General features: G+C 40.0%; 1 protein-coding gene across 4 annotated transcripts in view; it reads left to right on the top strand.

Annotated features, from left to right (window-relative positions):
* rbpjb (recombination signal binding protein for immunoglobulin kappa J region b) overlaps positions 1–27,618 on the top strand; it is a 131,975-nt gene that overhangs the window by 80,288 nt on the left and 24,069 nt on the right. For all 4 annotated transcript variants that reach the window (XM_073064875.1, XM_073064874.1, XM_073064873.1 and 1 more), the window contains 3 exons: positions 6,136–6,310; positions 12,605–12,742; positions 26,789–26,901. In XM_073064875.1, coding sequence (XP_072920976.1) covers positions 6,136–6,310; positions 12,605–12,742; positions 26,789–26,901 — 426 coding nt within the window. The remainder of the gene's footprint in view (positions 1–6,135; positions 6,311–12,604; positions 12,743–26,788; positions 26,902–27,618) is intronic.

Raw genomic sequence — 27,618 nt, 5'->3', positions numbered from 1 at the left:
GCGGAAAGGTTTGCTTGTGCTGCATGGGGCTAGAGAGGGAGGACGGTGTTTAAACCGGAGTGGCAGGTGAATGGGAACCAGAGTGCCAGAGTGATTGTAGAGAGAGAGGTTAAGACATCAGATAAAGTGAAGACTGAAAAGGTTGAGCATGGTGCGACCAGTGTCCTGAGCAGCATACTGTACATCTCAATGCAAGAGGTGTTGTAGGAAATGCAGGCGAGCTCAGGGCATGGATCAACACATGGAATTATGATATTGTAGCCATTAGTGAGACTTGGTTGCAGGAGGGGCAGGACTGGCAGCTCTATATTCTGGGGCTTGTGTTACTAGTCAAGGAAAATGTCATAGCACTGTTCAGGCAGGACAGATTGGAGAACTCATCTAGAGAAGCTTTATGGGAGGACCACGTTAATGAAGCTATGTTACAGACCATCCAGCAGTCCTAGGGATTTAGAAGAACAAATTTGTAAAGAGATCGCAGACTGCTGCAAGAAACACGGTTGTTAAAGTAGGTTATTTAACTTCCCACATATTGACTGGGACTCCCATACTGTAAAAGGACTAGATGGGACAGAGTTTGTCAAATGTGTTCAGGAAACTTTTCTTAATCAGTACATCAAAGTCCTAATAAGAGAGTGCATGATACTTGATCTGCTATTAGGGAATGAGACAGAAGTTTGTGTAGCAGAACACTTCCTAGTGATCATAATGCCATTAGTTTCAAAGTAAATATGGAAAAAGATAGGTCTGGTCCCCATGTTGAGTTTCTAAATTGGAGATAGGGCAATTTTGATGGTATCAGAAAAGATCTGTTAAGTGTGGATTGGGCAGGCTGTTTTCTGGCATCGGTGTACTTGGAAAGTGGGAGGTCTTCAAGAATGAAATTCTGAGAGTACAAAGCATATATGTGCCTGTCAGAATAAAAAGTAAAGATACAGGTTTGGGGAACCTTGGTTTTCTAGAGATACTGAGGCCCTGGTTACAAAAATAAAGGTGTATGGACAGCATAGGCAGGTAGGAACAAGTTAGATACTTGAGTGTAAAAAATACATGAGAACACTTAAGAAATAAATCAAAAGGAAGACATGAGGTTGCCTCTAGCAGACAAGGTGAAGGAACATCCTAAGGGATTCTACAGGTATGTTAAGAGCAAAAAGATTGCAAGGGACAAAACTCTTCCTCTGGAAGATCAGAATGGTAATATATGCGTGAAGCCAAAAGAGATGGGAGAGACCTTAAATGGATTTTTTACCTCTGCATTTACTCAAGAGATGGACACAGAGTTGAAAGAAGTGAGACAAAGCAGCAATGAGGGCATGGACCCCATACAGATTAGAGGAGAAGCTATTTGCTGTCTTGAGGCAAATGAGGTTGGATAAATCTCCAGGGCTTGATGAGGTGTTCCCTTGAACCTGGTAATTACAGGGGCCCTAGCTGAGGTATTTCAATCATCCTAAGCAACGGGTGAAGGATTGGAGGATGGCTAATGTGTTCTATTGTTTATGAAAGTCTGTTTTTAAAAAAAAACACAAAAATTATAGATGAGTGAGACTGACATCAGTTGTGGGAAAGCTATTGGAAGATATTCTATGAAACTGGATATGAGTATTTGAATAGACATGGACCGATGAGGGATAGATGGCACAACTTTGTGTGAGGTAGGTTGTGCTTTATTAGGTATACCTGTCCACCTCGTTAATGCAAATATCTAATCAGGTAATCATAGAGCAGCCATGCAATGCATAAAAGCATGCAAACATGGTCAAGAAATGCAGTTGTCCAGACCAAACATCAGAATGTGGCGGAAATGTGATCTAAATGACTTTGATTATGGGATGATTATTGGTGCCAGACAGGGTGGCTTGAGTATCTTAAACTGTTGATTTCCTGGGGTTTCATGCAAAGTCTGCAGAGAATGGTGTGGAAGTCAAAAAGACATCCAGTTAGTAGAAGTTCTCTTGGGTGAAAATGCCTTGTTAATGAGAGTGGTCAGAGGAGAACAGTTGGACTGGTTCAAACTGACTGGAACATTAAACCACACATTACAACAGAAAAGCATCTTTGAAAACAGCACATTGAACCTTGAAGTGGATCGGTTACAGCAGCAGAGGACCACAAACATATATTCAGTGGTCACTTTATTCGTTACAGGAGGTACTTAATAAAGTGGCCACTGAGCTTTTAAACATTTGGATCGGTAGGGCTTGATTAGGGATAGTCATCATGATTTTGTGCATGGTTTAATGTATCTAACCAAGCTTATAGAGTTTTTCAAAAAAGTTGTCAAGAAAGTTGATGAAATAAAGGCAGCGGATGTTGTCTACATGAACTTTTGCATGGCCTTTGACAAACTCTCACATGGGAGACTGGTCAAGTAGGTTCAGTCAATTGGCATTCAGGATGAGGGAGTAAATTGGATGTGATATTGGCAATGTGGGAGAAGCTGGAGAGTGGTAGTAGATGGTTGCCTCGTTGACTGGAAGCCTGTGACTAGTGGTGTGTTGCAGGGACTGGGGCTCAGTCTGTTGTTGTTTGTCCTCTATATCAATGATCTGGATGATAATGTGGTTAACTGGATCAGCAAATTTGTGGAAGACACCAAGATTGGGGGTGTATTAGACAGTGAGGAAGGCTATTATGGCTTGCAGAAGGATGTCCATCAGCTGGAAAAATGGCAGATGGAATTTAGTGCAAACAAATGAGATATTGCACTTTGGGTGTACAAACCAGGGTAGGACTTGCACAGGGAATGGTATGGCACTAAGGATCATGGTAGAACAGAGAGATCTGAGAGCATGGATCCATAACTCCTTGAAAATGGTGTCACGGATCAGTCAGATCATAAAGGGAGCTTTTGGCATATTGGCCTTCTTAAATCAGAGTATTGAGTGCAGGAGTTGGGATGTTATGCTGAAGTTGTGTAAGATGTTGGTGAGACTAAATGTGGAGTATTGTGTGCAGTTCTAGTCACGAAAGATGAAACTTGAAAACGTTCTTAATATTTAACTGAAAAGGCTTTAATATTTGTCACTCTTTCAGCTTTTATGCCATTCTATAATTTAGGTACAAAAAAACAAATCTATAATTTGAGAATTTGACAGAGTGGCAATGTTACTGCTGTAATTTTCAGCAGAAATCAGTTACTTTTTTTAAAAAATGTTTTACTTGCAATTGCTGAAATCTGTTAAGTAAATCATAATATTGCATAAGATGAGCAATCTTTGCAAAGTCTATGTATGGGGGAAAAAAGCAGAATTGTTTCTTTACAAATGAAGACTGGAGAAATAGGTGAGCAATTTTGTTTCAATTCATCCATATTACTGAATTGACATTATTACTTACATCCTTCATATACATGAGTAAAAATCTTTACGTTACATTTCTGTCTAATTATGCAATTTATAGTAATTTATAATGGTATGTACAACAGGATTGTCAATATAACACAGAAACACAATTGTATCAGCATGAATTAATCAATCTGATGGCCTGGTGGAAGGAGCTGTCCCCGGAGCCTGTTGGTCCTGGCTTTTATGCTGCAGTACTGCTTCCCGGATGGTAGCAGCTGGAACAGTTTGTGGTTGGGGTGACTCGGTCCCCAATGATCCTTTGGGCCCTTTTTACACACCTATCTTTGTAAATGTCCTGAATAGTAGGAAGTTCACAACTACAGATGTGCTGGGCTGTCCGTACCACTCTCTGCAGAGTCCTGCGATTGAGGGAAGTACAGTTCCTATACCAGGCAGTGATGCAGCCAGTCAGGCTGCTCTCAATTGTGCCTCTGTAGAAAGGTCTTGGGATTTGGGGGCCCTTACCAAACTTCTTCAACTGTCTGAGGTGAAATAGGCGCTATTGTGCATCTTCACCACACAGCCGTTATGTACAGACCATATGAGATCCTCGGTGATGTTTATGCCGAGGAGCTTAAAGCTGTTCACTCTCTCAACCCCAGATCCATTGATGTCAATAGAATTCAACTCCACTCAAAGGCAAACCTAATCTAATTGTCATGAATTTAAAATGTTGTACATAGTGTTGTGGCTGCCACCAATAAATGATTGCTTTAGTTCTATAAATCGGTAACTTACGGCCTTTTTTGGAGATGTGAGATGTAATACTGAAGATTTCATGTTTCCAGATTGAGGATGGTAAGAAGAAAGGATAGATTCAAATTCAGTCTTCTCTAAATCCAGCAGATGAAAACATAGTTTGATTCAGATTCCCACATTAAACAGTTTCTGACTCTGACACACCTTCCTGAATCAGTCATCAGCATTCACTGAGGTTGTTCTCCTGTTTTATTGTCATTGTAGACAACTGTCCATGTGAACTTCGATATTTTCAGTGCAAAAAGTAGCAAAACCAAAATTAGTTTCTGAACAAAAAAGATGTTATGAATTTTTCAGGGAACCTAATTGTGATGGGTTTTGTTTATCAGATTAAGTCTGTTATTAAATGTTTGTAATATTACTGTACTCTGAACATGTGTATGAAATACACAAGAAAAAAGAGTAAAGCTATCTTCTAAAAGTTGCCAGATAAATAAGAATTTGTAATCCTCTTAAATATTTAAATCTGACAAAAATAATACTTTGGGAGGTAAACAAGGAGACATCCCCCAAATTTCACTGGCATGTCATGTTAATGGAAAATTGAAGTGAATCAAAGTTAGAGACTCAGATTTTAAAACTAATAAATTGTTTTTTATGAGCTTGTGTCAGAGAATAAGGAGAAATGGGATAACTAGAATTACTTCCCTGGAAATTGGCGTGAGCCATTTAGACACAAATATCCTTAATTATAAGCAGAAAATTTTGAGCATCTATTTTAATGCATTCTCCACCGACCACCATTTTAACATTAAGTTGAATGTTTCCATGTGATCAGCCTTGACCTCAATTTGTGTTTTCCCCTTTTATTCAGAGTATTTGTACATTTAATCCACTTTCACCAATTACATTGAAAGAACGTTTTCATGATCTCTGGAATATGAGGTAGAGAATTTAAAGTGCTAAATTGCCTTTTCTTGTGTTTGTTTTTGTTTTGAGTCAAATAAATTTGGAAAATTTAAGTTTAGTTGCATGTAGCTTCATCTTGTCTCATTCACAAAGCCTGGTGCCTCTGTTTATATTTGCTTAATTGTGCAGTCTTTTGTCCTTTTGATGTAGGTGAGGGATGCTGCCCTCACCCGCAACTCCTCCATTTTCCGGACGTTTGTGCTTATCCCATCTTCTTATTGCCTTAACAGGTATAGATTTCCTCCTGTCCTCACCTACTACCACATGGCCCTCCACATCCAACACATCATTCTCTACAACTTCTGCCAAGCAAAAGAAACTACACCTTTTCATTCACCGCCTCCATTCGCTGCCTCCCCTCGCCTTCATCCGCCGCCTCCAAACAGTCCTTCCAGATGAGACAACACTTCACCTGTGAATATGTTGGGGTAATCTGTTGTATCCAGTGCTCTTAATGTGGCCTCCTCTACGTTGGTGAGATCTGACATAAGTTGAGGGACCACTTCATCAAGCACCTCTGCTCTATCTGCCAAAAGCAGAATTTCCCATTGGCCAACGATTTTAATTCTTACCGCCATTCCTATCCTGCCATATCAGGCCACAGCCACCTCTTTTGCTACAGTGAGGCCACTCTCTGTGGAGGAGCAACACCTTGTTCTATCTAGGTCACCTCTAACTTGATGGCATGAACATTGATTTCTCTCTATGGTAATTTTTTCTCTCCCCCTTCCTTCATCTTCTATTCCCCACTCTGGCCCCATTTCTCACCTGCCCATCACTTTTCCTAGCCCCCCTCCATCTTCCATTTCTCTGATGGTCCACTCTCCTCTCCTATCAGATTCCTTATTCTCCTTCCTTTGACCTTCCCACCCACCTGGCTTTACCTGTCACCTTCTAGTCTGTCCTTCCCCTCCACCATCTTTTTATTCTGGTGTCTTTTCCCCCTTCCTTTCCAATCCTGAAGAAGGGTCTAGGCCTGAAACATTGACTGTTTTTCTCATTTCCATAGATGCTGTCTAATCTGCTGAGTTCTTTCAGCGTTTTGTGTGTGTGTTACTCTGAATTCTCAGCATCTGCAGAATCTCTTTTGTTTATATTTTGCCCTTTTGTTTTGCAGAATTATTGCACAGCCAAAACATTGTACATATCTGACTCCGACAAAAGAAAGCACTTCATGTTATCAGTAAAAATGTTTTACGGTAATAGTGACGACATTGGCGTCTTTCACAGCAAACGGATCAAAGTAATCTCCAAGCCTTCCAAAAAGAAACAATCCTTGAAAAATGCAGATTGTAAGTATATATTCATTTGGCTGGCCGGCATTAAATGTTATGTGTCACAAATCACACAAGGAAATAGTGTAGTTTATTTGCAAAACATTCTTAGTTGAGTTTAGAAATGTAACAATACTTCATTTAGACCTAGATAATGATTCTTTAGAAATAAAAACAAAAATGCAAAAATTACTCAGTAGGTTTCCAGTTTCTGTTAGAAGAGAAACAAAATTAGTATTTCAGGTTGAAGACCTATTGTCAGATGTTTCTGTCGAAGGGAAAATTCAAATTTCCTATTTCTTATTTCTTTACTATTTCTTTATTTCACATTCATTGGCCTATCCTGCTGAGTGCTTCTAGCATTTCTGGTTTTTAATCTGAGACTTCAAGCATCTGCAGGTTTTTCCATTCTTCTCTGTAGAAATATATTAATAATATATTAATATATTGAAATATAGAAATAGAAATATATATAGCTTCAAGAATGAAGAAATTACTGAGAGGTTTTTTTTAAGTTAATGTTCAATGTTCATTGGGCCTGAAATTTCAAGGGCAAAGGAAGCTGCGTGGTATGTTTTTAAGCTTTTGTTTTAATGTTTGGTAAGTATTTGTAGAATCAGAATCTGACTGAAAACTCTAGGAATTCAGTTACCTGTAATGTGCTTGTTTGCAAAACAGAAACAAAAAAGCATGGAATCCCTAATCTTTGACTGAAGTTCAATCCTAAATGTCCTTGGACGTGGTAGTCAGCTTCCATGAACCACTGCAGTCTGAGTTGAATGGTTTCCACAGTCTTGGCTAAGGGCTAATATGATTTTGATAAAGAAACAATGAAGGATTGCCATTGTAGTTCAAAATTGGATTTTGTATCAAGGAGGGAACTTGCAGGTTGTGTTTCCATTCACCCACTATCCTTCAGAGTATACACTGTTATCCTGGGAGATGATAGCAGGGTTTGCAAAAATGAGTGGATGGGAAGCCTATCACATGTACTGTTTTTCCTTCATGTTGTGAATCTCGAGCCTTATAGGGGTTATATCTATTGAGGCATATAGAAAGTATTCCATCACTTGCCTGTCTTGTTCCTTCTGGGTGGCAGAAAAGATCTGTGAATCCTTTCAGGCTTGTAGCTTAAAACTTATTAACTGACCTACCTGAGGCTGATCTGATGAAGTATCTAGTCAGTGTTCATCTATTATTAATTGAAGATTTTTGTCATGCTAAGAAAAAACTTGAAGGGAGATAAATAAGTTCGTCAGGTTGGAAATATTCCTTGTCTGACATTTAACTGGAGCAAATGTTGAACTTCTAATTAGTCAGATCTGAATGCTGCCTGGGTCATTATCAGTATAGGTGCAGATGTTTGGTTTTCTAACAAACTGATCATGACAACTCCTCCTCCTCCTCCTGCTTAGACAATCCTTTGGGATTGAAGACAACATTGTAGCATGTGAGTCGTCCACAAAAGGGGTAGGAGCTGCCTGATGGGATAGGTGGATTGTTTAAGATGGTGCACTCCTCATGCAAGGCTTCTCCATCTGTCTGATATGTGGGTTCAGAGATTTCTGTATGATCCTGATTGCTGCTTGCTCCAATGGTTGTGAGCTTAACTAACTGAGTAGTCTTTTGGTAAACATTTACTTCTTCACAGATAATTCATACCATAGATGAAAATGGTTAGCCTAGGTCACAGATCTAAAGAATTACAGTGATATTCTTGGCCAAGTTAACAGCTTTAAAAATAATGCAAGTGTCTCATTTAATGCTGTGACTCTTCCAGGTGGCTCTCTTTTCCATGATTTTCAACTTCAGCTTCGTTGATGGTTTTATGCAATGCCAAGGCAGACTAATGCTTAGAATTTATATTAAATCCCTATGCCAGTGCTGAGCTTAACAATTAATTATTGCAGACAATTGATTAAACCTTGTCTCTTCCTCATGTTCACTGCTTGTCCATTGAGGAAATGCATGATACATTCTGAACATAGAATATCGAGGAAATAATGAATATATATTGTTTGACCGTAAGACATAGCAGGATAAGGCCATTCAGCCCATTGTCTGCTCTGCCATTTTGTCATTTCTGATTTATTATCCCTTTCAACTCCATTCTCCTATCTTTCTGTAACCTTTGACTCCATGACTAATCAAGTACCAATCAACCTCCACCTTAAATATATGCGATGACTTGGCTTCCACAGCCAATCATGGCAATGAATTCCATAGACTCACAACCCTTTGGCTAAATAAATTACTCCTCATCTTTGCTGTAAACAGACATCCCTCTATTGAGGCTGTCCCCTCCTTTTTCTGAGACTTGCTCATTATAGGAAACCTCTCCACATCCATTCTATCTAGGCCTTTCAATATTTGATAGCTTTCAATGAGATCCACCCTCATTCTTATAATGGGTTTGGGGCCCAGAGCCATCTAAGACTCCTCGTATGTTAACCCTTTCCTTCCAGGAGTCATTCTCGTGAACCTCTTCTAGACCATCTCCAATGTGAGCAGTCTAACCTATCTATGCCTTGTGTCTCAGCATTGCAATTTTATTCTTATATTCTAGTCCTCTTGAAATAACATTGTATTTGCCTTCCTTACCACTAATTCTACCTTTAGGAAATTCTGCTCAAGGCCTGCCAATCCCCTTTGCATCTCTGATTTTTGAATTTTCTCCCTGGTTAGAAAATAGTCTGTGCATTTATTCCTTCTACCAAAGTTCATAACCATACACTTCCTACACTGCATTCTATCTGTCACTTCTGTCTTAGTCTTTCTGCAGACTCTCTGCTTCCTCAACACTACTTGCTCCTCCATCTAAATTCGTATTGTTCACAAACTTGGCCACAAAGTCATCAATTCCATCATCCAAGTTATTGACATATAGTGTGAGAAGAAGTGGACCCAATACTGACCCCTATGAAACACCACTAGTCACTGGCAGCCAACCAGTAAGTCCCTTCTAATTTTACTATTGGCTTCATGCCATTCAGCCACTGTTTTACCCATTTCCCTTAATACCATGGGCTCTTATCTTGTTAAGCAGCCTCATGTGCAGCACCTTGTCAAAGGCCTTTGGAAAATCCAGTGTCCGCTGACTCTACTTTGTCTATCACATCTGTGTTTTTCCTCAAAGAATTCCAAAGTATTGGTCAGGCAGGATTTCCCCTTAAGGAAACCATGCTGATTTTTGCCTACTTTATCATGCCCCTCCAAGTACCCCGAACCCTCATCCTTAATAATGGACTCCAGCATCTTCCCAACCACTGAAGTCAGGCTAACTGGACTAAAAATTCCTTTCTTCTGTCTCCCTCCCTTCTTAAACAGTGGAGTGACATTTGCAATTTTCTAGTCCTCTAGCACCATTCCAGATTCTAATGATTCTTAAAAGATCATTACTGATGCCTCCATGATCTCTTCAGCTACCTCTTACGGACCCTGGGATGTAAACCAGGTGACTTGTCTACCTTCAGACCTTTTAGCTTCCCAGGCACCTTCAACTTGGTAACAGCAACTGCACTCACTCCCTAACCCTTACCCCCTCTCTAATTTCTGGCATACTGCCACTCTTTCACACAGACAGACTCAAAATACTTAAGTTCGTACTCCATTCCTTTGTCCTCCATTACTGCGTCTCCAGTGTCATTATCCAGTGATCCAATTATGCAATCTTGGCTCTTTTTGATATTATTGGTGAGCTTACCTTGACATTTCATCTTTTTTCCTTGTGGGGTTTTTTTTTTGTTGCCTTCTGTTGGTTTTTAAAAGCTTCCGAATACTCTGATTTTCCACTAATTTTTGAAATATTAACTGCCTTCTCTTCCTTTTATGGTGCCATTGACCTCTTTTGTCATCAATGGTTGCCACATCCTCCCTTTAAAATACTACTTCATCTCTGCGATATATCTATTCTGCACCTTCGGAGGTCCCCACAGAAACTGGAGCATTTGCTAATCTGCCAGCATTCCTGCTAGTGTCCCTATCCACTCAACTTCCATCAGCTCCTCCCTCATGCCTCTGTAATTCCCTTCACTCCATTGTAATACTGATACATCTGATTTTACGTTCTCCCCCTTAAACCGAAGGGTAAATTCCATCATATTATGATCACTGCCTCCTGGTTCTTTTGCCTTAAGTTTCCTAATCAAATCTGGTTCATTGCATAGCACCCAATCCAAACACAAACGAGAAAATCTGCAGATGCTGGGAATCTGAGCAACGCACACAGAATGCTGGAGGAACTCAGCAGGCCAGGCAGCATCTAGGAAAAGAGTACTGTTGACACTTCGGTCTGATGCCCTTCGGCAGGACTGGAGTAAAAAGCTGAGGAGTAGATTTAAAGCGTGGAGGGGAGGGGAGAGAGAAATACCAGGTGATTGGTGAAAGCTGGAGGGGGAAGGATGTAGTAAAGAGCTGGGAAGTAGACTGGTGAAAGAGACAAGGCCATGGACGAAAGAAAAGGGGGGAGGAACACCAGAGGGAGCCGATGGGCAGGCAAGGGAATAAGGTGAGAGTGGGAAAAGGGGATGGGAAATAGTGAAGGAGGGGGAGGTGAGGGACATTACCGGAAGTTTGAAAAATCAATGTTCATGCCATCAGGCTACCCAAGTGGACTATAACCTGTTGTTCCTCTAATCCAAGTGTGGCCTCTAGTTCCTTAACACAGTCTCTAAGAAGCTGCAGCTCAGTGCACCTCATGCAGCAGTTGTTATCAATGAGACTGGCGGTCTCCCAAAGTTCCCACATCTCACACAAGGAACATACTGCTACTCAGATCCCATTCTCAGCACACTAGCTATGTACTAACAAGGGGGCAAAAAAACTTATTAGAAACTTATTTAGAACCTCTTCCTCTGCTGCTTCAAGCCTCTTCTTGCCCAAGCCTGATGAGTGAAAGCCAGCCCCCTATAACATTGGCCCACTCCAGCAATGGCCACTCTACTTGCAGCTCTTTATATTTTTATTGGCTCAAATAAGACTTGAAGTTTTTTAAATGGCTCCTGCCCTACAAGATATCACTCTTTCAGAAACTACTTCAAGCAATGACATGCTTGTGACAAAACTTGTTTTCAAATAGCTCCCACCCTATGAGAAGTCGCTCTGTCTCTCTCTCTGATAGATTTTTCTGAAAGCAAAGTAACTGCGAAAGTAAACTGATGAAAATAAGGGCTGAATGAAGATGAGGAAACTACAAATGGCAACAAAATAATATCTGGTATTGTTTATAGCTGGAACACTGTCTTGTACACAATTTGTTGGTTATTTATTGGCCAAAATCTTTATCTTAAAAGGCTTAGAATCTGCTAGAATGTACACATTATGTAAGAGGTTTAGGACTCCCGTGTTAAAACATTACATCAGAATTATATACTCAGCTGATCATCTTCTTGAGGCATCCACACTGCTGCTGTATTTCCCAGTGAGTATATTCCCTCGGAATCTGACACCAGTCCAGTGGAGTGGACTAGTGGGGAAAAGCAGCTGTGAGGAGAAAGTAGTGGTAATTCTGGGTTGAGTTGTTCTCCGATCTTAGCAATCCATTTGCCATCATTTCGTCATCACACGAGGAGACATCATCAGTGCGCTGTTCATTTATGGTGTGTCCTCCAACTGCGTGATTTTTATATACTTATCAGTCAGTTGATAGGCCGTCATTATGGAAACTCAATTTTGGTTGCCAAGGTCGAAGAACAACTCAACCCAACCAACAGCCACCTGAGCTACACATTTTCTGAGTTGTTTTCAAAGGTAATTCTCTTGATTTAATCTGAATTAGAAGGGTTTTTGTTTACTAATGTTCCAGTTTTGGTTTTGTTACTGTATTTAAATTCTGTTTTAACCCAAATGCCTGGTCCTTACCGAGCAGCTATAAGACAGCTTACTGAAAGAAAATTCTTCTTGAGTTGTATAGGTACAAATGAGTTCAAAGAACCTTGAACTCAGGTGGCTTCCAAGCTCATGAAAGGATAGGTTGTAATAAGACCATGTTTAACATTAAACACGAGGAAATCTGCAGATGCTGGAAATTCAAACAACACGCAAAATGCTGGTGAAGCACAGCAGGCCAGGCAGCATCTATAGGGAGAAGCGCTGTCGACGTTTCAGGCCGAGACCCTTTGTCAGGACCAGAAACGTCAACAGCGCTTCTCCCTATAGATGCTGCCTGGCCTGCTGTGTTCCACCAGCATTTTGTGTGTTTCATAGTTAATATTATATTTGTCCTTGCAAAAGTTGGAATTGCATTAAGGAAACTCAATTTGTATTCTCCTTGTATATACCTCTTAACGCAAATATTGTTTTTCTTTTTTTTAGTATGTATTGCATCAGGAACAAAGGTGGCATTATTTAACAGACTTCGTTCACAGACTGTCAGCACGCGGTATCTACATGTGGAAGGAGGAAATTTCCATGCCAGTTCACAACAGTGGGGTGCATTTTACATCCATCTATGTTAGTATCTGCAGCTATTCTTTGTCCACTTTATTGTGCTTTATTATGAACTTTGTTAAATTTTGGTATAGCCATCTTTATGTAAAATTAAGTCTCCAGTGCAATTTTTTAATATGTTTTAGTGAAGTACTTTGAATGATGAACTGTATGTTACAAATTGATGGACACACTCTTTAATTATGGGTGCTAAACCCTCAACAGTAAAGAACAATTTTGAGTTGACAGCATGATAACGTTAGTTAATCAATGAAAAGCTAATTGTCTCTCCCGACTATGATACATAAAGTGTGCATGCCAAGGTATCTTGAAAATGGGAGGTGTTGTAGTGAGCCCTCAGGAACTGGCAATGTCAATATATTGATACCATCTACATTCAAAAGTGGAAGATTAAAAATATCATCTGAAAATAGTGGGAAGCAGTCCCCTAAGGATGAACAATTTAGAGATTAATATTCAGAAAAAATAATGCACTGGAGGTTTGACTTAGTGAAAAGCAGTCTTCTCTTCAAGTCTGAAACTTATGATTTCAAGTTCCAATCTAGAGACTTGAGCACAGAAATCTTAGATTGACAATCCCGTGCTACAGTATTAGAACTGCTGTTTCCTTGGATGAGCTATCTGACCTGTCAGGTCATTGTAAAGGGGATTGAAAATTATCCATGGCAAATTGACCAATGTTTCTTCAAATTCAACATCACTGAAACAGTGTGATCAGCTGACTGTCATATTGCTCTTAGAAAACTTGCTGTCCATAAATTGGTTGCCACACTTGTATATTATAACAATAAATATATCTTGAAAGTAAGATTTAAATGGAGCATTCAGACATATTATTTAATGTGGAAGACATTTTATTTTAATCATAAAGGGCTGAAAACATCCAATGTCCTGTTAACAAACTAGGATTTTAAGTTAGCTGTACAAGCAGAAGAAGTGATGATTTGGTCATTCAGATTTCCCCTGATTTTCAAATAAGACCATAAGACAGGAGCAGAATTAGGCCATTTTGGCCCATCAAGTCTGCTCCACCATTCCATCATGGCTGATTTATTATCCTTGTCAACCCCATTCTTCTGCATTCTCCCCCTAACTCTGTCGCCCTGATTATTGAAGAACCCATCTACCTCCGCCTTAAGTATACCCAATGACTTGGCCTGCACAGCCACCTGTGGCAATGAATTTAATGGATTCTCTACCCTCTAGCTAAAGAAATTCCTTCTCATCTCTGTTCTATATGGATGTCCCTTTATTTCGAAACTGTGCTCTCTGATCTGGACTCCCCCAGAATAGGAAACATCCTTTCCATGTCCACTCAATCTAGGCCTTTCAGTATTCGATGGGTTTCAATGATATCCCCTCCCTCCACCCTAGTTCTTCTAAATTCCAGCAGGTACAGGCCCAGGACCATCAGGTGCTTCTTATATGTTAATCCCTTTCATTCGTGGAATCGTTCTCGTGAACCTTGTCTGGAGCCTCTTTCATGCCAGCACATCTTTTCTTAGTTAAGGGGCCCAAAAACTGCACACAGTACTCCAAGTGTCATCTAACCAATGCGTTGTAAAGACTCAGCATTATATCCTTCCTATTGTATTCTAGGCCCCTTGAAATGAATGCCAACATTGCATTTGCCACCTTTACCGCTGACTCAACCTGCTAGGTAACCATCAGGGATCCTGCATGAGGACTCTGTAAACCCTTTGCACCTCTTTTTTTTTGTATTTTCTTCCCATTTCGAAAATAGTCCACACCTTTACTCCTTTTACCAAAGTGCATAACCATGCACTTCCCTACACTATATTCCATCTGCCGCTTTGCCTATTCTTCCAATTTGTCTGTCTTTCTACAGACTCTCTGCTTCCTCAACAGTACCTGTTCCTCCACCTGTCTTTGTATCATCTGCAAACTTGGGCACAATTCCTTCATCCAAATCATTGACGTATAGCATGAAAAGAAGTGGTCGTGACACTGACCTCTGTGGAACACCAGTAGTCACTGGCAGCCAACTGAAAAGGCCCCTTTTTACCACTCTTTGTCTCCTGTCAGTTTGCCAATGCTTTATCCATGTTTGTATCTTTCCTGTAATACCATGGACCTTTATCTTGTTAAGCAGCCTCGTGTGTGGCACTTTGTCAAACGCCTTCAGAAAATTCAAATAAACAACATCCACTGACTCTTTGTCCATCTAGCCTGCTATTTCCTCCAAGATTTCTATTTGATGGGTTGGGCAAGATTTCCCCTTAAGGAAGCCATGCTGACTTTGGCCTATTTTACCATGTGCCTCCAAGTACCTGGCAATAGTCCTGAAGGATTTAAAATATCAGATGTAACCCTTTGGTTCAAGATATTTGAATTCTTTTTGGGGAAGTAACAAGGCAAACTGAGTGATTGCATGAAACTCATTTTATGAAAGTAATATTGCATTTGATAAAGGAATGTTTTGCAAAATTTTAGTTTAGATGACAGAATAAGTGAACTTGGTGCATTGGATTATCAAAATTTTCATTTGCTAATTATAGAACATTAGGATTCAGGGACCAATTAGCATAGTTTGAAGATTAGTTTTGGATTGAAATTGAAGAATAAGGAATGAATGGTCATCTTTGAAATTTTACTGGATCACAACAAAATTTACTGGTCGATTTCTGGCCATTTACAGCCCATGTCAATAGCTGGGGGTATTAATGATAAAGATAAGTGGGAGGCAACTATACCCCACTAAAGATACACACACAGGTTAAGGAAGGAAGATGTGTAGGTAAAAAAAAAAGTTCCTGATAATTGAGACTGACATTCCATTTAGCTGTACTGCTGTGGTTCTGGTAAAAGAAAAGATGTAAACAAAGTGAGTACAAGAAGGATTCACAAGTTATTCCTGCAATGAAGGTTTGCCCTGTAAGGAGAGATTGAGCTGGGCCTGCCATTTACATATCATTGGTATATATAATTATCTGGATAGACAGGGTCTGAGTAGGAATAGTCAGCATGGATTTGTGTGTGGAAGGTCATGTATGACAAATCTTAATGAATTTTTTGAAGAGGTTACAAGGAAAATTGACAAGGGTAAAGCAGTGGATGTTGTCTATATGGACTTCATTAAGGCCTTTGACAAGGTTCTGCACAGAAGGTTAGTTAGAAAGGTTCAATCATTAGGTATTAATATTGAAGTAGTAAAATGGATTCAACAGTGGCTAGGTGGGAGATGCCAGAGAGTAGTGGTGGATAACTGTTTGTCAGGTTGGAGGCCGGTGACTAGTGGTGTGCCTCAGGGATCTGTATTGGGTCCAGTGTTGTTTGTCATATATATTAATGATCTGGATGATGGGGTGGTAAATTGGATTAGTAAGTATGCAGATGATACTAAGGTAGGTGGCGTTGTGGATAATGAAGTAGGTTTTTAAAGCTCGCAGAGAGATTTAGGCCAATTAGAAGAGTGGCCAGAAAGATGGCAGATGGAGTTTAATGCTGATAAGTGTGAGGAGCTACACTTTGGTAGGAATAATCCAAATAGGACATACATCGTAAATGGTAGGGCATTGAAGAATACAGTAGAACAGAGTGATCTAGGAATAATGGTGCATAGTTCCCTGAAGGTGGAATCTCATGTGGATAGGGTGGTGAAGAAAGCTTTTGGTATGCTGGCCTTTATAAATCAGAGCATTGAAAATAGGAGCTGGGATGTAATGTTAAAATTGTACAAGGCATTGGTAAGGCCAAATTTGGAGTATTGTGTACAGTTCTGGTCACTGAATTATAGGGAAGATATCAACAAAATAGAGAGAGTACAGAGAAGATTTACTAGAATGTTACCAGGGTTTCAGCATCTAAGTTACAGAGAAAGGTTGAACAAGTTAGCTCTTTATTCTTTGGAGCATTGAAGGTTGAGGGGGGGACTTGATAGAAATATTTAAAATAATGAGAGGGATAGATCGAGTTGACGTGGATAGGCTTTTTCCATTGAGAGTAGGGGAGATTCAAACAAGAGGACATGATTTGAGACTTTGGGGGCAAAAGTTTAACGGTAACAACGAGGGGGAATTTCTTTACTCAGAGAGTGGTAGCTGTGTGGAACGAGCTTCCAGTAGAAGTGGTAGAGGCAGGTTCGGTATTGTCATTTAAAGTAAAATTGGATAGGTATATGGACAGGAAAGTAATGGAGGTTTATGGGCTAAATGCAGGCCAGTGGTGATTTACACTAGGTGTACACTAGGTGAGTGTAAGCATCAGCACAGACTAGAAGGGCCGAGATGGCCTGTTTCCGTGCTGTAATTGTTATATGCTTATATGTTATATGGTTATTTGAGGACAAAAGTCAGCTCATTTGTAAATTATGATGATTGATCTTGTTAGAATTTTAAAGTACTCATTGATTTCCTATCACTGAAACAGGCCATCATTGCCATATTTGGGTGTTCTGCATGTGAGATTTATTACACCCTATCCAGCTGACTTTTTACACTGAAAGTGTGTATTGCTTTGCAAATGTTTGTATTCTTCACAATATTTCAATGAAATCACTGATGTTAACCCTTAGATTCCAGTTCAGTCTCTTATCTCTTTAATATTGGCTTTTGTCCATGAGTGCCTTATAGAGCCTCAACATCACATCCCTGCTCTTATATTCTATACCTCTAGAAATGAATGCCAACATTGCATTTGCCTTCTTCACAACTGACTCAACCTGGATGTTAATCTTTCGGGTATCTTGCACAAGGACTTCCAAGTCCCTTTGCATCTCTGCATTGTGAATTCTCTCTCCATCTAAATAATGGTCTGCCTGTTTATTTCTTCCACCAAAATGCATGACCATGCACTTTTCCACATTGTATTTCATTTATCACTTCTTTGCCCATTCCCCTAAACTATCTAAGACTCTCTGCAGGCTCTCTGTTTCCTCAACACTACCCACTCCTCCACCTATCTTTGTATCATCGGCAAATTTTGCCACAATTTCAGTAATACCATAGTCCAAATCATTGAGATACATCGTAAAAAGCAGTGGTCCCAACAACAACCCCTGTGGAACTCCACTGGTGACCAGCAGCGAGCCAGAATAGGATCCCTTTATTCCCACTCTCTGCCAACCAGCCAATGCTCTACCCATGCTAGTAACTCCCCTGTAATTTCATGGGCTCTTAACTTGTTAAGCAGCCTCATGTGCGGCACCTTGTCAAAGGCCTTCTGAAAGTCCAAGTACATCACATCTACCATCATCTCCTTTGTCTACCCTGCTTGTAATTTCCTCAAAGAATTGCAGTAGGTTTGTCCGGCAGGATTTTCCTTTCAGGAAACCATACTGACTTTAGCTTATCTTGTCATGTGCCTCCAGGTACTCCAAAATCTCATCCCAAACAATCGATTCCAACAACTTTCCAACCACTAATGTCAGGCTAACAGGTCTATAGTTTCCTTTCTGCTGCCTCCCACCCTTCTTAAATAGCAGAGTAACATTTGCAATTTTCCAGTTGTCCGGTACGATGCCAGAATTTATTGATTCTTGAAAGATCATTGTTAATGCCTGTGCAATCTCTCCAGGTACTTCCTTCAGAACCTGAGGGTGCATTCCATCAGGTCCAGGAGAATTATCTACCCTTGGTCCATTAAGCTTCCTGAGCACTTTCTCAGTTGGAATTTTCACTGCACAAGCTTCACTTCCCTGACACTCTTGAATGTTCGGTGTACTGCAGACATCTTCCACTGTGAAGACTGATGCAAAATATGCAGAGATGGCAGAGGAACTGAATGCATCCCTCATTACAATATCTTCAGCGTCATTTTGTATTGGTCCTATATCTACTCTCTACTCTCTTTTACCTTTTATATACTTAAAAAAAGCTTTTAGTATCTTCTTTGATATTAGTTGCCAGCTTCCTCTCATAATTCATCTTTTCCTTCCAAATGACCTTAGTTTCCTTCTGCAAGTTTTAAAAGCTCGCCAATCCTCTATCTTCCCACTAGCTGTGGCTTCCTTGTATGCCCTCCCTTTTGCTTTTACTTTGGCTTTGACTTCACTTGTCAGCCACGGTAGTGTCCTCTTCCCTTTGAAAATTTCTTCTTATTTGGAATATATCTGTCTTGTACTTCCCTCATTTTTCACGGAAACTCCAGCCATTGCTGCTCTGCTGTCGTTCCTGCAAATGTCCCTTTTCAGTCAACTTCGACCAGTTTCCTTCTCATGCCATTGTAATTTCCTTTATTCCACTGAAATACTGACGCATTGGATTTAATTTTTCCCCCCTCAAATTTCAATGTGAACGATCATATTGTGATCACTGTTACCTAAGGTTTCCTCAACCTTAAGCTCTCATATCACCTCTGGATCATTGCACAACACCCGGTCCAGCACAGCCGATCCCCTAGTGAGCTTAACAACAAGCTGTTCTAAAAAGCGATCCCTTAGACATTATACAAATTCTTTCTCTTGAGGTCCAGTATTGACCTGGTTTTCCCAATCCACTTTCATGTTAAAATCCCCAACAATTGTCATGACACGCCCAATCCACTTTCTGAAACGCCTTTTCTATCTCCTGCTATAATTTGTAATCCACATCTTGGCTGCTGTTTGGAAGCCAGTATACAACTGCCATTAGGGTTTTTACCCTTACCATTTCTTAACTCAATCCATAAAGACTTTACACCTTCCAATTCTATGTCATCTCTTTCCAATGATTTAATATTATTTCTTATACACAGAGCCACACCACCCCCTCTGCCTACTAACCTATCTTTCCGACATACCGTATACCCTTGGACATTCAGCTCCCAATGGTAGCCATCCTTTAGTCAAGTTTCAGAGATGGCCACAACGTCACATTTGTGAATCTGTAGCTGAATTTCAAGATCGTTCATTTAATTTCTTATGCTGCATGCATTCAAATACAACACTCTCAGACCAGTATTTCTTGCCTTCTGTTTTAACTGCACCATGCCTCTATTGCTCTGTTACTCATGCCGCTGGCTTTGATTAAGCCTCCTCTCCTGCCTGTTCTTTCTATAATCTCTATTGTATGCTATCTTTGATTTATTTCTGTTTTCTCCTTCCTCAGCCCTATCACTCTGATTCCCAACCCCCTGCCAAATTAGCTTAAACCCTAACAGCTCTATTAAATGTGCCCACTAGGATATTGGACCCCTTTGGGTTCAACCCTAACCCTGTCCTTTTTGTACAGGTCGTACCTCCCCCAGAAGAGGCCCCAATGATCCAAGAATCTGAATCCCTGTCCCCTACACCAATCTCTCAGCCATACATTAATACGCCTTATCATGCTAGTCTTGCACTCGCTAGCACATGGCAGCAATCCTGAGTTTACTACCCTAGAGGTCCTAAAATGTAGTTAACTCTAGGCTTAACTAACTTTAGAACACTTCTAACTGGCCTTCATTGTTGTACTTGCTGAAATAAGTTCTCAGAATTCTACTTTGTTCTGACAGCAGGCCAGGCAGGATCTGTGGAGGTAGAAACAAGGTCAATGTTTCAGTTAGGTATCTGATGCTGCGCAGTTCTAGCCTTTTGTTTTGAATTATAGTACTAACCTACATTAACTTCCAGATAAACATTGACTTGATATTTTAAATTTCCATCCTTGTTAAATTCCTTTATAGTCTTCGTCTTCCGTGTCTTGTTTCTTCCTGCTAACATAACTGTCACTTCTCTGCTATCTCAATTTTCTCCTGATGTTTATCTTCAAACTTAATCATTTCAATATTGCAAGTCATGCTAGGTTCTGGAGTTCCTTTCCTAGTCTTCTCCTCTTTACCTCTTAGTTTAAAAGATTCCTTTTTCTTTGCCCAAGATCCTGGTAGTCTGCTTTAATGCCTCAAGACTCTGTATCATATCTAATATACCTCTCTGGAGTACTACCTTCAGCATTGCATATAACTGCTGTAGAGTCAGAATTAAGGTTTAATATCACTGGCACCTGTTTTGAGATTTGTTGTTTTGCGGAAGCAGGACAATGCAATACATAATAAAAAAACTATTAGTTAAAATAAATTTTTTTAAATTAAGTGGTGTAAAAAGAGCAAAAATTGGAAAAAATAGTGAGATAGTGTTCATGGGTTTATTGTCCATTCAGAAATCTGATGTCAGATGGTTGAAGCTGTTCCTAAAATGTTGATGTCTGTACCACCTAGATGGTAGCAATGAGAAGAAAGCATGTCCTGGGTGATGGGGTGGGGGTTCTTAATGATGACTGCTGCCTTTTTCAGGCATCGCTTTTTAAAGATATCCTTTCTGATGGAGAAATTAATGGCCATGATGGAACTAGCTGAGTTTGCAATTTTCTGCAGCTTTTTCCAGTTGTGCAGTGACCACCCATACCAGATATTGATGCAACTAGTTATAATCTCTCCACAGAACATCTGTAGAAATTTGCAAGAGTCTTTGGTGATATACCAAGTCTCCTCAAACCCCTAAAGAAGTATCACTGCTGTTGTGTCTTTGTAATTGCATCAATATGTTGGGGCCGTCCCTCGGAGATATTGACACCCAGGAATTGAAACAACTCACCTTTTCTGTTGCTGGTCCCTTGATAAGGACTTGTGTGTTTCCTCAACTTCCCCATCCTGAAGTCCACAATCGATTCTTTGGTCTTACTGATGTTGAGTGTAAGGTTGTTGCAACACCACTCAATCAGTGGATCTGTCTCACTCCTGTATACCTCCTCACCACCATTTGACATTCTGCCAATTATAGTTGTGTCATCAGTGAATTTATACATGGTATTTAAATAAAAACAGGCACTTGCTTATTTTACTAGATTGCGAATGTTAATGGCTAGTTGCCATTTATTGCTCATTACTAATTGGCTTAGGGGGCATTGAATATAAAAATATAAAGTTCCTAAAAATTACTCAGCAGATTAGGCAGCTTTAATGGGGAGAGAAGCAGAAAGAGCACTTCAAATCGATGAATCTTTAGGAGAATTTGAGATGATGCACATACAGTGGCATGCAAGAGTTTTGGGCACCCCGGTCAACATTTCTGTTACCGTGAATAGTTAAGTGAGTAGAAGATGAACTGATCTCCAAAAGTCATAAAGTTAAAGATGAAACATTCTTTTCAACATTTTAAGCAAGATTAGTGCATTATTTTTGTTTTGTACAATTTTAGAGTGAAAAAAGGAAAGGAGCACCATGCAAAAGTTTGGGCACCCCAAGAAATTTGAGCTCTCAGATAACTTTTACCAAGGTCTCAGACCTTAATTAGCTTGTTAGGGCTATGGCTTGTTAATAGTCATTGTTAGGAAAGGCCAGGTGATGCAAATTTAATAGCTTTATAAATATCCTGACTCCTCAAACCTTGTCACAACAATCAGTAGCCATGGGCTCCTCTAAGCAGCTGCCCAGCACTCTGAAAATTAAAATAAATGATGCCCACAAAGCAGGAGAAAGCTATAAGAAGATAGCAAAGCGTTTTCAGTTAGCTGTTTCCTCATTTCGTAATGTAATTAAGAAATGGCAGTTAACAGAAATGGTGGAGGTCAAGTTGAGGTCTGGAAGACCAAGGAAACTTTCCAAGAGAACTGCTTGTAGGATTGCTAGAAAGGCAAATCAAAACCCCTGATTGACTGCAAAAGACCTTCAGGAAGATTTAGCAGACTCTAGAGCGGTGGTGCACTGTTCCACTGTGCAGCGACACCTGCATAAATATAACCTTCATGGAAGAGTCATCAGTAGAAAACCTTTCTTGTGTCCTCACCACAAAATTCAGCATCAGAAGTTTGCAAAGAAACATCTAAACAAGCCTGATGCATTTTGGAAACAAGTTCTGTGGACTGATGAAGTTAAAATAGAACTTTTTGGCAATGAGCAAAGGTATGTTTGGAGAAAAAAGGGTGCAGAATTTCATGAAAAGAACACCTTTCCAACTGTTAAGCATGGGGGTGGATCGATCATGCTTTGGTCTTGTGTTGCAGCCAGTGGCACACTGGTAGAGGGAAGAATGAATTCAATTAAATACCAGCAAATTCTGGAAGCAAACATCACACTGCTAAAAAAGCTAAAGATGAAAAGAGGATAGCTTCTACAACAGGATAATGATCTTAAAATCCACAATGGACTACCTCAAGAGGCGCAAGCTGAAGGTTTTGTCATGGGCCTCACAGTCCCCCGACCTAAACATCATCGAAAATCTGTGGCTAGACCTCAAAAAAGCAGTGAATGCAAGACGGCCCAAGAATCTCACAGAACTAGAAGCCTTTTGCAAGGAAGAATGGGTGAAAATCCCCCAAACAAGAATTGAAAGACTCTTAGCTGGCTACAGAAAGCGTTTACAAACTGTGATACTTGCCAAAGGGGGTGTTACTAAGTACTGACCATGCAGGGTGCCCAATCTTTTGCTTCAGGTCCTTTTCTTTTTTCGTTGTTCTGAAACTAAAAGATGGAAATAAAAAAAATAATCTTGCTTAAAATATTAAAGAAATGTGTTATCTTTAACTTTATGCCTTTTGGAAATCAGGTCATCTTTTACTTGCTTAGCTATCCACAGTAACAGAAGTTTTGACCAGGGGTGCCCAAACTTCTGCATGCCACTGTACATACTGTACATCAACAAGAACCAAGAGGTTGGTGTAGCTACACCGTGTGAAAGTGGTTTTTCCTAAAGAAATTTTGCAAAAGCATTTTTTGTTATCAGCTTTTCCTGTTTTCTTTTGCTTATATTGTTATTGCTATGGCAGTCTGGCTCACCATTTTCCTTCTTTCTTCTGAAATTTTAATTGGTTATTTTCAGCCAGATTACAGATTGTAGCCAAATTTCACTTTTGTATTTTTAATTGTTTTTTTGCTGATTCCATTTGTGGTTACCAAGTGCATTTTAGAAACTTAATATCATTCCACAAATACTTGGTACATCTTCTCTCTCTCCCCCCCCCCCCCCCCCCCCCCACCGCACCTGTGTGAAGCTACATTCTCTATTCATCCTTTACTCCTTTATCCCTTATTCTGGCCTGTAATAAAGGAAAAATTTGAAGGATGTTGCTAAGCTATAGTTAGTGTTTATCCTTAACATCTTCGGAGCTAGTTTTTACAGATACTTGCATGTCCAGGGCATTCTACAGTCATTGTTGAGGTCCTTTCAATTTGGCCAAATTCTTTCCCAAAAGTGCTTGGTAGATTATTGGTGTATAGGTTTTCTGTTAATTTGTGCCCATTGTGAATGAGTGAATAGCTTATTCTGACAGCGTAATTTTTGAACCAATCTCTCAATCAATTTTTCAAGATTGCAGTACTGGGAATTCTGACAATCAGAATTGTGTTTAATATTACTGACATACAGTATGTCGTAAAATTTGCTATTTTGTGCCAGCAGTACAGTGCAATACATAAAATACTATAAATTATAATAAAAATATAAATGTGAATAATATTTAGTGTTTATATTTACTAAATAAGTAGTGCAAAAAGAGAGAAAATTAGTGAGGAAGTGTTCATTGTCTGTACAGAAATCTGATGATAGAGGTGAACAAGTTGCTCCTAAAGCATTGATTGTTTGTCTTCAGGCTCTGGTCCCTCCTCTTCGGTACTAATAATAAGAGAGCATGTCCTAGGTGATGGCGATCTGTAATGATAGATGCCACCTTTTTGAAGCATCGCCTTTTGAAGATATCCTTGATGCTGGCGAAGGTAGTGTCTGTGATGGAGCTGGCCGAATTTTGCCATGGAGCTAGCTTTTTCTGATCCTGAGCCGTGGCCCCTGAGTACCAGATGATGATGCAACCAGTTTGAATGCTCTACATGGTACATCTGTAGAAACTTGTTAGTCTTTGGTGACATATCAAATGCCTTTAAACTCCTAATGAAGTATAACTGCTGACATGCCCAGGAAATTGAAACTGCTCACCCTTTCTGCTACTGACTGCTCAATAAGGACTAATGTGTTTCCTCAACTTCCCTCCTTAAAGTCCAGTCAATTCCTTTGTCTTACTGACATTGATTGCAAGCTTGTTGTTGCAATACCACTCAACCAGTCAATCTATCTTACTCCTATAAACCTCCTTGTCACTATCTGAGTTTCTGCCAATGATGGTGGTCATTGATAATGGGATGAAGGAGAGAACTCTACAGTGCTTGATCTTTGTTCTTCATTTAACTATATTGCATCCATGTCTACTGTAAGTACTAGAGAAGGGACAAGCTCTATCATGATGCAAACTAGGCCCACTACCATGTGTACACTTATGCTCTTCAGGTTCTGCCCAGTTATCTGGCTAGGCCAGTTTGCAGCTGGATGGCAGGTGGCAAAGTGCAAACATCAGCTGTTGAGATGAATCTGATAGCCTTTCTCAACTGGAAGCCTAGGATTGGGTTTTGCCTTGATGTGGAAACTGTCAATGATTTTATTAGATTTTTTTAAAAAATGTCCTTGATTCAGATTCAGTTTATTGTCATTTAGAAACCACAAATGCAATGCAGTTAAAAAATGAGACAACATTCCTCCAGAATGATATCAGAAAAACACATGACAAAACAGACTGCACCAGAAAATCCACATAACGTTTGGCAATCCCCAATCCAGAGTCCGGAGAGGCTGCTACATATTAATATCGCGCTACCATCTTAGCGCGTTCCCCGGAAAGGAGCTCCAATCCCACCAGACAAACAAGACCAAAAACTAAAGCTACAAGACTTGCACAAAACCACATATTTACAACATATAGTTACAACAGTGCAAACAATAGCATAATTGATAACAAAACAGACCATGGGCACAGTAAAAAATAGTCCAAAGATGTAAAAAGACTGTAAGTTCGAAAGAAACCACCACACAGTTTCTACAAGTCCTCAGGGTCCCCGCCGGCGACAGAAGGGAATACCCCCGCTATGGACGGCGCTGCCCGACTCAACCTCGCAGATGCAGCACACAATGAAAGCTCCGTCGAACCAAACCTCGCAGACACAGCACACAGTGAAAGCGACCTGATCGCAGCAGACTCCGAGTCCGTTGAACCTCCGAGCCTCTGACCATCCCCTCCGGCACAGCTTGTCCGAGCACCATCCTCTGCCGAGCGTATTAAGACACCCCCGCCAACGGCTACCAGCAACGCGACCCCAAGGACTTGGGGCCTGTTCTTCCCAGCAGAGTCCTAGACCTCGCAGCAGCAGCAAAGAAGAAGGTCTTCCTGGAGATTTCCAGATATTCCTCCGTGCTCCCACGTCCGTTTTTCATCTGATTATGATTGCGCACAGCACTCTGCTTCACAAATAACAGCTCTGGATATTTAGACATTTGAAAAAAAAAATTAGAATTGAATTGCTGAAATGTTAAATTTTGCAAGAAGCTATTAACAAATACTTAAAACTGTGACAAAAAGTAAAAAAAAAACTGGCCTTGTACAGAATCCAAATAGCATTGCCATCAAGTCCCAACAAGAATGAACATTGCAGTTGGGGTTCAGAACAAATTGGCAAATTTAGGCTGCCTGAATCTATAGTAGATGATTACAGGTATCCTCTGCATTTCACAGTGGATTCATGGGTGTCTAATGCTTCAATGGCCCAAAGCAATGTGTACCTCTTCTCTGGTAAAATTATGTAGTTGGTTTTGAAATTATTCAGAGTGCCAGTAATTCTACCATGGAGCTTCTGTCATACTCCTCTAAGTGCCAAAATATTCAAGGTTCCCACACAATTGCAGAAGTTCTAATCTCGCTGGTCAGGTTATGCCGCTAAATTAGGGTTCAGCAAATTGTGCATTTGATTGAAAGCCATCAAGTAAGCCAAACTTGTACCTTGCTTGAAATTTAGGTGAATATGAAGGAAAATGCTTCTAAGCAGGAAAATCCTGCCTTGCTATCCATATCTATTCAACGTTTGTCCTAAAAAGACTTATTGAAAATAGCTAGTTACTGTAATACATTTAACAATAGAATAAGTTGAAAACTATAGACCAAAAAAATAATGCGCGTATATCATAATTCTGAGAGAGTTTGACATAATTTATTGATGATATTTGTTGTTGTATAGAGGTATCTTTAACAGGTTGCTTGTTTAAATATGCAAATATCTTGGATTCCAGGTTCATACTGTAAATATTTTTGTTATTTGCAGTGGATGATGAAGAATCAGAGGGTGAAGAATTTACAGTCCGTGATGGATACATTCATTATGGTCAAACAGTGAAGCTTGTGTGCTCTGTTACAGGGATGGCACTCCCTAGACTGGTACAGTGGCATTTATTTGCTTGTCTTTGGCAATCTAATATTCAAGCATAATAATTTAATAGTTTGTTTTTTTTGCCATTTTGTTCTCAAAAGGCAGAGAAATTTCTACTGTGCTGAAGTTATTTGACAGCCCTTTGGTAGTTCACAGAAGACCTTTTTTCTTATTTTAATAATTTGAATTAAGAGTGGTTGATTCAACTCCTCATGCCTGGCACACAATTCATGTCTGATCTACTGCCTTGGCACCACTTTCATGTACAATCCCAAAATCCCTTAATTGCTTTAATATTGATAAATTTATCTTTCACTTTCTTAATAGTGGCTGTAGCTCTAACGTCTTCTGGGGTGTAGAATTCCCAAGGTCACTAACCTCTGGATATGGACACAAAATAGATGCTGGAAACTGGAGCAAAAAACACAAACTGCTTATGGAACTTAACAGATTATGCATATTTTGTTTTAGAGGCAGAGGGATAATTAACATTTCAGGACCAGAAGGGAGATGGAGAGGTGAAGGAGTGAGCAGGAACTGGTAGACAATAAGTGGAGTCAGTTGTTGAGGGAGGAATGATGGGCAGATGGAACCAGTGGGTAGGGGAAAGAAATCCGGTTTGTGTAGGGGTGGTAGTGAAAGACCTGGGCTGAATCATAATCATGGGGTGCAGGTTACTTAAAATTGGAAAATCAATTTTCATAAGGATTGTGGACTCCCCAGGT

This window comes from Hemitrygon akajei, chromosome 13 (genome assembly GCF_048418815.1).
Source record: "Hemitrygon akajei chromosome 13, sHemAka1.3, whole genome shotgun sequence".
Taxonomy (NCBI): Eukaryota; Metazoa; Chordata; class Chondrichthyes; order Myliobatiformes; family Dasyatidae; genus Hemitrygon; species Hemitrygon akajei.
Note: the sequence above shows the minus strand (reverse complement) of the source record. Positions and strands in the feature narration are given on the sequence as shown.